The sequence below is a fragment of the Abrus precatorius genome, unplaced genomic scaffold, assembly GCF_003935025.1.
Source record: "Abrus precatorius isolate BTA unplaced genomic scaffold, Abrus_2018 Scaffold9, whole genome shotgun sequence".
NCBI classification, from domain to species: Eukaryota; Viridiplantae; Streptophyta; class Magnoliopsida; order Fabales; family Fabaceae; genus Abrus; species Abrus precatorius.
The window spans coordinates 30316820-30329784 of record NW_020874439.1 but is presented as its reverse complement, the minus strand read 5'-3'; the positions used below and the strand labels follow the sequence as shown (position 1 = coordinate 30329784).

Genomic DNA, 12965 nt, shown 5'->3' with positions numbered 1-12965 from the left:
ATGATGGATGCTTCTAGAGTCCATGTAAAGCACAAAACCAAGCTTATCTTGTAACCCTTATGAAAGGACAGAACAAGTGCCATAAATGAGAGAACGTATGCCCCCCTATATGCCTATTCATGCTGCTTTATTTTGTTCCATGACAATAAAAGGAAAGAAAATACATGTTATTGCATGCCTTCTTTTTCTTTCATAATTGTTTGGGTGCTGATTGAAACTTCTTCTTTAAATCTCTATCACACATTAATTTATATTAATGAAGGGAGCAGGATCACCCTTTACTTTTCCGACTAAATTAAGCACATTTGTTAACGGAGGACATCCCAATAATGAGTCACCTACACTATATATAAATAATTAGTATTTAATAAAATAATAAATTATAACCTGTTAAATATAAATTAAATAAAAGTATACAAATTTTTACAAAGTATACACAGTTATAAGAAGATCTTTTTTCATATTTCTGTATTAACTTAACTTGTAATATATAGGTGTTTATATGTATTATACAATTGCACATTTTAAAAAATTCGATTGATCAAAAGTGTAGAGGGAGAGAAGCATTAGAAAACAAAATTGAATTATTTTTAACATTAGTCAAATAGGTGCATGATAGCCTCTTTGAACAACGAAAATGTCATGATTTCTCAGCCTTTGGAGAAGATGGATGCCAAAATGTTACAGGCTCGTCATTATAATTAAACAAACGTTTCTAAAGATTATTTGTACATAATTGTATAGAGGCATATATTGCCTTTGTTTTCGTTTGATTTGATTCGTTTACTTTTATAACTTTATTCCATAATTACAAAATTCAGAGGTTCTCCTTATATCAGTAATGCACCGGAGTATTTTTTGCAAAAAAGAAAAAAAGTACTAAACAAAATCTTGAAAATAGTGTATTTTTTTTTATAATGTGATATCTATAAATTTGAGAAAATATTAAATACTTTTTTTAATATTTTAATTATCAAATTATATTTTTTTTAAATAAATTACCAACTTTTTTCTCTCTTAATATAAAATTAACGATAATAATTATTCAATACGTGATAAGGTACATAATAATTTTATAATTTAAAAAAATATTATAAAAATTATCTTTGTTTGAATAGATGATTAGATTAGTTATATAATTGAACAGATATGAAGCAAGCGATTTGAACTATTTTAAGATCGGATTCAACCATGTGAACCAATATACCAAGCTAATGAACTAGTATCTCTAGTTAAACACAAGTTACGTGAAATTTTTAAGATTGAATATTTATTGGTTTACTCAACGTTAAAAGTAAAAACTATCATACTATATTAAAAATTATATCTAAGTCACTTACATAAATTAACTAAATTTTTTTCAAACTTTATATAAAATATTTTAACTAATTCATAATATTTTAAAATAAAAGTACTTAGTTATTAATAAAATGTCTCCAAATAACATCAAATCAGCCAATAGTTTATTAATTAAATTAATGACTTTATATAATATGTTTGACTCAATGATTAAAACAACTTTAATGAAATATCTTTATTCTAATTTATCGCATCTTATTGAAATTTGAAAGAGAGAATATTGAAAAATTAAATTAAAGTGAAATCATGTGTCATTTTAGCATTAGCGTGCAAACTTAGTGGTATAATTTAGAAGTAATCTAAAACAACTTTATTTTTTAAGAAAAAAATAAAAACAAATTTATCTATAATAACAGAAAATTATATTTGTACTTAGAGAATATTATTTTTTTTATAATTTATTCTTTTTAACATGTATTTAATTAAAATACGCTAACAATGTAGAAGTTATTAATTTTTACACTATTATCCAATTATAAAATATAATATTAGTAAAAATCAAGATCTTTTGTCAACTTTTAATGTTAATATACTGACTTTTAATATCGACATTTAGTATGTAATTAATTAAAATAAAACTTTAATTTAACACTAACACTCCTTAAGGTATTACACTTAAAGTTTTGTCCTTCTTCTCACAAAATGTATTGGCTGTACACATATTCAATTTAAAAGTTATAGGAAAGACAATTTAGTTGTTAGTTTACTAATTAAAATAAAAATCTAAATTTAATTAGTAAACAATGTTAATAACTTTCATTGAAGATAATAACATTTATTCTTCGTTATGCCTGTTTTGTAATGAACAGTAAAAATATCCTCCCATTTATTACTTTTCTTTTTCAAATTTTCATTACATGTATGATCTATATTTACTCTTGACTTGATTTTGAGGTATGCAGCTTCTCAAATGGTAAATCCCACTTTGCATATATCATTTGGACCTAAGTAAGGGTAGAGAATTAAAGAAGGTTTGGATGTTATCTTGCTCGATTATTATATGCTATTTGGTCAATTTTACTTCATATGAAGGATCTAATCTTTAAGGGCTAACAGCTGGATTTAAATAAACACAATAAAGTAGTGAAAGTAATCAATGTGACATTTTGGCCTTCAAAGATTGAGACTTCTTCATTTTCAGTGGTGTATTTATTCTTTTCTTTGTTTGAAAGATTATGCTTATTTAGTTGTATTATTAAATTTAGATATAGTTTTTTAAAATAGAGATATATTATATCAGTATTTTTAAATATATTTTTTGAACTAAAGATAAATTATATAAAAAAAATTAAAACTAAAATTGAATTAAAAAATAAATGTAGAATGTATAAAAAGTCACATAATATAATAAAAAAAAAAGTAATGTGTAAAAATACTTCATTGAAGATAATTTCTTAAGAATGCTTTTAACAATAACTCACATAAATAAGTAGGAATTTAATTTTTCTATATATATATATATATATATATATATATATATATATCGAGAAAGTGAAAACTTATCTACTATTAATTTAAATTAAAATATCTTATAACAATAACTAACTTTAAAGCAATAGTAAATCAACTCTCACTTTTTAAATTTACACGTTTTATTATTTTAGGTAGTTAAATTTATAGAAGTTTCTCTTAAAAGTTTGTATATTAGGTTGGAGTATCCTTTATATATTTTTTTAATAAATTATTTGCTGTTAAAAAAATTCTATCAAAAATCCCTTAAACTACAACAAAAACTTATGCAAGTATGCAAAGTGTGTTCACTTGTATCCAAATTACTCGGCACATTAATTAAATTAGGATAATACTTTTATATATCTAAAGTGAGATATTTTCTATAATTTTTTTATTTTATAGAATATATTTTAGATGTGTGTTTATAAAATATAAAATAAAGATAATTGTGTAAAATATCACATGTAATGATAGTTTTTTAAACATTTAGAGCCATTTTCACTACATATAAGATGTCATACATAGTTGCCTTAATATTATATTAAAATAGCAATAATAGCTGTATCCATTGTTTTGACCGAATAAAGAGTTGTTCTTGGGACAGAAAAACCCGGCGCAGTGACATTGCAAGTGATTTTCAATCCACAACTTTACAGGATCAGATTCAGATCTAACAAAAAAAAGAACCAAACATTAGTTTTATAACGTTTTTTATTCTGTCATAAGCATTTTACTAATTTTGGTAATTTACCACGAGTTAAATAATTGAATTGAACATGATTCTAAAAGGTGAAGGAATGAGCTTAACTTTATTTTATTGTGCTGGAAACCAATTAATGTGGTGCTTGAAATTTTTAGTAAAGAGTGGGAATCTATTTGGAGATTTTGGAAATGCATCGTCTCTGTTTTCCACTAAAGAATTGTGTGAGGATGTAGTGAAATCCAAGGTTGTTTTTTTATGTATTTATAATTTAGGCTTGATTAAGTTTTATTTTTCTATAAAAAAACTATTTTATATATATATATATATATATATATATGGTGAAAAATAATTTTTTCCTCCTTTTATTTTTTTTTAAATAAGTGTCATATAAAATATTTTTAATAATTTATTCAATTCATTTTAAAAATTTTGTTAACTTCAATTTTTACGGTTAAATTTAACTATCTATAAATAGTACATTTTTATTAAAAAAATATTTATTATATTAAAATTATAAAAAATACAAAAAAATAATAGTTTAATTAATTATTTAAATTTAATTCTAAAAGTTGAAATTATTATTTATTTATTATTTTGGTCTTTCTAATTATTTCAAACTTTTCATTTAGTCTCTCAATTTTTTTTAGGATTAAACAAAAAATTCACGATATTTAAAAGAGTTAAATAAAAATGTTACAACATTTAGAGAGACAAAATAAAAAAAATAAAAAATGGATAAAAATATATATATCATGAAGGATTTTAAAAAAAATGCAATTTTTAAAGATTAAAAAGTTAAATAAGCCTATAATTTATTTTTACTCATGAAATTGATATTTTTCGTGATTAATGTCTTTTACAATTGAAATACAACTGCAGACATTCCTGACATGGTTCGAGTTTAAAGATATGATGAAAAAATAAAATAAAGAATATGTGTTAGAGAATTTCTTTAAACTATGAACATAATACTTATCTATGAATAATATTTTGAACAAATTATATTTTAATCAAATTTTGGGTATTATTCTTTTTAAAATATACATTTAAATTTCAATTTTTTAAATTGATTTTTATATTTATCTCTATTTGCAAAGAGGTGTCTTAATCTTTTTTTTTTTAATTTTATATTTATGCAAAATTCTATCTGTTTTTTTTTGGCATACGTATGAAAGAGACTTTTGTTTTCACATATGTTGGTCTTATGGTATACTTTCACCCTCTCTTTCCTCCTATAACAGTGTTTTCAAAACAAAACATTAAAATAATTTTTAAAATTATAATTAACAATTATTTTAATCTCTAAAACAAAAAATAACAATCCTTACCAATATATTATTTTCATGTGCATTTGTTTTAGAATATAGGTATTTTTCCCTTCTTAGAAAAGTATTTTGAAAAATAAAAATTATCAAACTAGTCCTTAAAATTATAATTGTTAAATATTTCAGTTCATGAAGTTATAAAAAAAAGTCTTTAAAATCTTAGATCATTACTTGTCAATATGGTCCTAACTTTACCGACATATATATTAATTATTCTGGTTCTTAATAATGGGTATGCATCACTCAATTTAACTTTTGACGTTACAACAAAATTGAGTAATGAAACAAAATTTAGGGACTACATTAATAATAGATATTAAATTCAAAAATTAATTAATTAATAGTGTCGATTTCAATAATTAAATTGATATTTTATTCCAAAATCATCGTCTGTAGAAATGACTATCAAACATGAAAGTGGTACTCTTACCTTTTCCCAGACGAAAACAATCAGGTCCATTTGATTTTACATTGAAACCTACATTGATCATCATTGCACAGCACGTGCCTCCATTCAATTTCAATTTTTTTTATACTGCAATATTAACACGTCATTCAAATCTCATTGTTTTATGAAATTAATTTTTAAAAAATTAATTTGAATACACTAAAAGTAAAAATATTTTTTACATTGTTATCTAATTGTAAATTATTATCATATCAATAAAAAATATTTATTTATAAAATAACTAACATATAAATTCATATCAGATTATTTATGTGCTCGATAATAATTAAAGAATATTTAAACATACATTTAATTTAATTATATTTAAGTTTAGCTTGCCGAATTTGATGGAAACTTGAAAAAGTAGAGTGAAGGGAAAAGTTTATAGTGGGCATAAAAGAGTATATTCGAATTTATATAACCATATATTAATAGTAAAAAGCATGGGAATATTGTTATCTTCTCTGTACATGTTTGGTGGACAGGAAGTAAGTCGTCATGTATAAAGTATCAGATATCACATTGCAGTCGCAGGTATGAAAAATATATAAGATCTTGAGCTGTATCAATGCAATGTGACGTTCAAAGTGAAAAAAGTTGGAGAAATAAACACTATGGTCCTAATGGACCTCTTTATTATTCAAATCAAAATGTAAAGTGGGGACTCCACTGCCCCAGCTTTTAATGGCCACAACCTCCCTCCACGCATGCCTCTCTCTTCTTGCCTTGTCACTTTTTATCATCCGTTACTTAGCACCATCTCCTTTCTTTTCTCTCTAATATATTAATGGATGCTCTACTGAGAAGAATATCAGGTAAAGACATAAAGGTATAAAATAGCTATTATATTCCAAGACAGAATGATTTAACATTGGTAATCGATTAAAATTATTTAATTTAATATGTTTGATATTTTCTTATTTAGTATTTTTAAGAAGGTTGTTGGCAAAATTATTTTTTGATTGATAATAAATAGCATACTGAATTTGATTTTAATGTATCATCCCTATGAATTTTCAGTTTTACTTTTTAATAATTTGTTGACATGTTATTTAAATAATCTTAATATGTTAGTTATATATATATGACAATTTAAATTTATTAAATATTATAATATTCTCTTATTAAATTAAGTATACTTTTGTTACTAATAATTCAATTTTTTTCTCTTTATTTTTTAACAGATTCATTTTTATTCTTAGCCTTAATAAATTATTTATTTTATTTAAATTTAAATTAATGTAAAAATAAATAAAATTAATATGATAAATAAAAAATTATAACAAAATTTCAATCTAAATCAAACTGCAAAAGATGAGTTTGGTTTGATTGAATGCCACATTATATTTAAATTGAATCATATACTATTTTTATATTAAATTTATATATATTTTTTGTTTAAATTGAACTGATAATTCTCAATGGAACAGGAGTATAAAAAAAATTGTATACAAATTTAAAATGTTTAACTGATACAATTTAGAACAAAGGATTTAAGTTAATATACAGTAAGATTTCATATTTTTTTTCTTTATAATATTGAGTTATGTGAAATTCACTTTAAAATATATTTTAATTAACTTCAATAATATTTAAAAAATTATTGAAATAAATTTAAAAATTAATAAAAATCACAAATTATTTATAATCTCTTTCAAATGATTCTTAAAGTTTAAATTTAATTTATTTATTAGATATAGATTTTTTTTAAAGTCTAATATAACATTTTTCAAAGTTTGACTTACACTAAAAGTTATTTAATAGTAAAAATTTCAAAAATATATAATATAATATAATATAAAAATATTATAATATTTAATGCAATAATAATTATATTACTACAAGTATTTATATTATTATTATTTACTTAAATGAATCAGTCTGTTATGCTTAAAAGATTCATTGACTTAAAGTTTGACATTTGAACTAACAAATTAATACTAATAACGTTAACTTTAGTAAAATATTGTAAACTCTTAATAAAAAACTGAATTACATTAATCCGCTAACAATAATACAAATAATAACCGTTTAACTCAGAGATGGGCAAATTTTAATTCAAATTAAATTGTTTTTAATGTAATCAAATTTATTTAATATAAAATAAAAAAATAAGTATGCTGAAAATTATAGTAACTTTTCTACAAGAATTTTCATTTGAAGCTTGCCAACAAGATATTAATACGTGAACAATATAAGAGAATAATAAGTGAAAGGATACAGAATAGGGAAAAAAAGTGAAAGAATATGAATTAAAATTCGATAAAAATAAGATACAATAAGAGTTAGATAAAGTATTATCTTATTTTATATTTAACATGCATTAAAATAACAAATAGGTATATTATATTATCATATTTTATCTATTTTTTATTTTATTAATTAAAAATAAAAATTAAGTCTTCATCTGGATTAATACTTTTTTTTAAGAGATGGTCATATTTAGAAAGTCCTAAAAGTAGTTCACTATTCTTTGCATTGTCCGTAAAAAATGACGTTAAATTGTTTTGAGAAATATTTAATTTTAAATTTATATTTTATCAAATTGTTTATTTAATTTTTAAACTGTTTCTTTCGTCATCTGTAAATAAATAAAAGAATTTATAATTTAAAAACATGACAATAATATCTTCTTTCTCAAGTTAGGCGTATCTTTCCCCTTAAGTAAGATGCCTTTTATCACGTTGAATTTTAAGGGAGAAATTTTCAAGCGTCAAAATCAGGTACACAAGTTTAGAACGTGAAACGACGCTAAGGTATCAACTTTTTTTAAGAAAAGTAAAGACATTAAGGTATCAGCGTCAATTTCTTTTTTGGTTACTTTTTATATCTCACTGAATAGTAAAATGATATATAACAAAAAAGACTATATTACTGTACATAACATTGGATGTCTCGTGATACTTAATAAAAAAAAGTTAGATGCTGACATCCATCGGGTTAAAAGCAAACAAACATACCCAGGAAGAAGGTTGATTTAAGTAATAAACAGTTACATATAAACAAAATTTTGAATTGAAATTTTTATGTATATAATTTTTTTTTAATAATAAATTCACCTATCATATTTAATTGCATGATTCAGATTGAATTTATCTATTACATCTAAACGTGTGACTCAATTAAATTAATTTTATTAAAATTATATTATTTTGATGCATATTATTAATTAGTAGTTATAAAGTGAAATTAAAAGAAATTTTTTTAAAAGTATCATTTAAATTTTTTTTTGATAAAATATAAAAGTTTATTTTTAAATTATTAACTTATATATATATATATTAAAATAAAATATTAATATATTACAAGAGTTACACAATTAGGTTCTTTTATATTTTCATTTATTTTCATTAAATCAAATAAAGTTGAGAAATGCTAATACGTGTCTTGTTAAAAAAATTAAAATATAATTTATATAAAAAATAACAAATGTATGTATCTCATCCTGTAAAATTTAATACAGTGTAACGCAAATTTTTTATTTTCAATTCTTTAATTAGTGAGTCTAAAACAAGAGCCAATAAAAGTTTAATAATTAATTTTTTTACTTGTAATTCTTTAATTAGTGATGTAATGATGAACATTTATCGTACTTAAATAGCCGAGTAATGAAATGTTGAGAATTAATCCTCACGGAATCTTATAAAAACCACTATGGTATTTATTGGTTTGTGTTGGGAGTGTCGTAGCAAGGATATACTCCTAAAAAGTTAAAAAGTAATTAAGTATTTAAGCACCTTGAATCTGAAGGCGGCCCTGAAAGTCATTGCAATGCAAGCCCCTTAAGCAAGTCTTCCCTTGCACCAATAATATTAACTTCCACACACTCTCTCTCTGTCCTCTTTCTCCGACTCAATTTTCCTTTCTTGTTCGCAAAGTTGCTCTCAATATCCAATCCTCACCGCTATAACACTCACTCACTCTCTCACACGCACACAAACAACAAATACTGCTGCTTCGCATTTCTTCAAACACAAAAACAAACAAAAAATGCATCTCCATAATGCATGGCTTCCGCCGCCGGTGGCCGCTAAGACCGCCGGCGAGAGAGACTCCTTCGCTCGCATCGTCGCCGCCGTCAAGTCATCCTTCCGCCCTGACGATCCCGAATCCGTCTTCTCCACTCTCAAATTCGTCTCCGTTCTCGACCTGTCAGTTCCGTTTTCCTATTCTCGTTTTTCAATCGTTGTCTTTGCCTTTTCCCTAGATCATTCCTAGTTTTCTCGTTCTATTCTCTCTCTCTCTCTCTCTCTTTTTTATTTCTTATTTTTTTGGTTTTTGTCTCTGCCGTACGGCTTAATTTGGATAATTAGCGAGTTTCGTTTCAATTGGTTTTTCGTCTTTTTTTTTTTTTTTTCAGAACTTAAGTTAACGCTGCTGTTTTTGTGCTAGTGGTGTGAGATTTTTGTGGTTGCACCGAAAAATAAATGTTGTACTTGTGATCGAAGGTTGTGAAATGTTTTGAGATGGAAGTTAGAGAAAAAGGTTTAGGAGTGCGAGATTCATGGTTTTGTAAGCATTTTTGCAGATTACGTAGATGGAAAATAGCTCGAGAGAGTGATGGATTGGCTTTGTATATAACTAACTGGTTTAACGTGTTTGATTTTCTGCTTAATTACGAGGAAATGATGAATTTTTTGTCCACGAAAGTTGTTCAGAAAACTTATGAATAAAATACAATTGTTTTTTCCGAAGTAAGTTAATCGATAGTCCAAACAGGATTAAGTAGTCTCTTCCACTGTATGTTCAAAAGTGGTATGCTTACTTAACTTTGACTTTGTGTTATATATAAACTGTTACTTTTGTTCAGTAATTATGTAATACTGTTATTATTATTTGTAGTTGTTTCGGTGTATTTTATCCACTGGAAGGCTTTTGATATAAGTAGTGACTCCTTATTGCTTCCAAAGCTGCATTATAATAGTGGACATGAGCTTTCCTTCCACTTATGTGGCTTGTATCTGGATGAAGATTGTTGCTGGGTTGAAATCTAACCTTTATGTGTGTCGTGCAGTTTTATAAAGGCGAAGAGTGACGTATCTTTGGAGGATGTCCGCACCCTTGTTCAGATGGGCCTTGAATTATTTCACATGTCTCGTAATAAGCTTTATGCACAGGTGCTGTATTTTGTCTCGGATGAGATATGAAGTTTTCTTGGTTTTTTTATCTCTCTGCATGCTCTTAAATTATTATGTCATTTTTTTTATTAGGTTAGGTGGGGAAATTTATTAGTCAGACTACTCAACAAGTATAGGAAAAAGATTGCACTGACTATTGAATGGAGGCCCCTGTATGATACATTGATTAGCACACATTTTACTAGGTAAGTGTGTATCAGTAAGGTTGCTTTTGCTGCCTGCTCCAGCCTTAATTGATTTATAATTATGATGTGCTGTACTTAATTTGGATAGGATCTCATTAGCCAGCATAAAACCTTGTTGAATCTATGCAAGGATTAAGCACAACAGTTTTGTGCTAATTTGGTTTTTGATTGAATCCAATGGTGTCACTTGATTCATACAGCTAACTTCATGCTGTGAAATAATGCTTTTGTTGTTGTTGCTGTACTTAATTTATTTTTGCTCAATAAAAACAAAGGAAAAAAAAGATTTAATCCTTGATATGGCACTAAACGTGCAAGTTATCTTTGTTATATAAACTTTAATTTTTCTTTGAATTTGGGGTCTTTTTTAATTTACCTTTGAACTTTAATAATCTATTTCAAAATCAAAATACAGAATTGAACAAATATCGAACAATTTATTTCCTTGGTGTACATGAGATAATAAAATTCTCGGTTGGGGATTTTGAATTATATAATTTTTGCAGAAGTACAGGTCCAGAAGGTTGGAGAATAAGACAAAGACATTTTGAGACCATAACTTCCCTTGTTCAGTCCTGCCGAAGATTCTTTCCATCAGGTTCTGCCTCTGAGATATGGTCTGAGTTTAAGTGAGTGCTCTGGCATTGTTTCTCCATAATGTCTAATTATTATGAGAGTTTGTCTTTCATTTATTGTGTGCTTTATATTGATATTGATGCTGAACTAAATTGAAGTGAATTGTCTACGGTTCCATTTAGTGGAATCATGCTGAAGCTGTGGCATAATTCCTTTTCTTGGGTCATTGGATAATTTGTAGATCTTTATTGCAAAACCCGTGGCATAATTCATCCTTTGAAGGTTCTGGCTTTGCAAGGCTGTTTCTCCCAACAAATCTGGACAATCAGGCCTTTTTTACACAGTATGAAGCATAAATTTTGAAGGATTTTTATTGTGTGGTATCTGACATGACTTCCTGTGGAATTAAGCTTTATAATTGGATTGGCAGTGATTGGATAGCAGAGTGCATAGACTTGTGGGAATCGATACCAAATTGCCAATTCTGGAACAATCAATGGGCAGATGTTATAGCTCGTGTTGTAAAAAATTACCACAACGTTGACTGGGAATCCGTCTTGCCTTTGCTTTTTGCTAGATACTTGAATATGTTTGAGGTGAGCATGTAAAATCTTCTAGCAATGTTGGTTTTATTCACATTTTCATTATATATTTTGGCATTGGAAGCAGATTATTTCAAAATCATTAGAAAGTAGGTACATGTTATATCTCTAAAGAAATCTTATTCTGAAACTTAATTCTTTTTTCTTAATTGCTACTTGTACCACATTTTTTTTATGTGAAACATATACTGATTGCTGATTCAATCTCATATTGCATGACAGTATTTTCACACTGATTGCTGAGTTGTTTAAATGCCACTTTCAGCATGAGTACCTACAGTTCAGAGCTCTGAGCTATAAATTTTAGCTGCATGAAGTGTAACTTTTAGCTTTGGCCGTAAAGTCCTTAACAATTAACATGCTAGCAAAACCAGCAAATGCATTTTCAAATTCTTGTGTGAAGTAAATAATACATCCTTTGGCTATACTATTATGAATTTTATGATTAGTTGATCAACCAATACACCCATGTTTTGTATAAATTTTATTACGTATTCATACAAGCTAATTGATCTTTATTTTCATATTTTACACCTTTAGAAATGCACAATTTTGGTTAATTGTTTGGATCAATCCTTCGTTCCTTGCTTGTACTTGTGAATCACAGGTTCCTGTTGCAAATGGAAGTGGATCATATCCCTTTTCACTGGATGTCCCTAGAAACACAAGGTTCTTGTTTTCCAATAAAACTTCCACCCCTGCAAAGGCTATTGCCAAATCAATTGTAAGCAGATATGCTATTTTCTTACTTTTATGAGATTCTAAGATTGGAATCATGTTATGGTTTCTTAATTTTAATTGAGTGATTTTTTGCAATTGCAACTGCAGGTATATTTACTAAAACCTAGTAGTTCATCACAACAGCACTTTGAGAAGTTGATCAACATTTTGGAACAGTAAGTTTACTCATTTATTGTTCTCATTATTTAACTTAACTAAGATTGCCTTCTCTTCAATTCAGTTATTTCCTTAATTTTTTTTACTGGCATTTGTTCTTGTAGATATTATCATCCCTCAAATGGGGGTCGATGGACCTACTCATTGGAGCGGTTTTTGTTTCATTTGGTGATCCAATTTCAGAAGCGTCTACAGAATGAACAGTTGTAAGAATTGATTATAATTTGTTATCTTTTGGGTTTATTCTGTCTGTTTTATGCAACTGAAGAAATTTTTATTA

At 26.0% G+C, this 12965-nt stretch overlaps 1 protein-coding gene across 1 annotated transcript in view; it reads left to right on the top strand.

The window, feature by feature from the left end:
• LOC113849510 (proteasome activator subunit 4) overlaps positions 1 to 12965 on the top strand; it is a 41240-nt gene that overhangs the window by 14294 nt on the left and 13981 nt on the right. Inside the window, exons 2-10 of the mRNA XM_027479461.1 lie at positions 9240 to 9438; positions 10302 to 10404; positions 10498 to 10610; positions 11117 to 11239; positions 11428 to 11529; positions 11617 to 11782; positions 12396 to 12512; positions 12617 to 12684; positions 12790 to 12888. Of these exons, the coding sequence (XP_027335262.1) occupies positions 9240 to 9438; positions 10302 to 10404; positions 10498 to 10610; positions 11117 to 11239; positions 11428 to 11529; positions 11617 to 11782; positions 12396 to 12512; positions 12617 to 12684; positions 12790 to 12888 (1090 nt within the window). The remainder of the gene's footprint in view (positions 1 to 9239; positions 9439 to 10301; positions 10405 to 10497; positions 10611 to 11116; positions 11240 to 11427; positions 11530 to 11616; positions 11783 to 12395; positions 12513 to 12616; positions 12685 to 12789; positions 12889 to 12965) is intronic.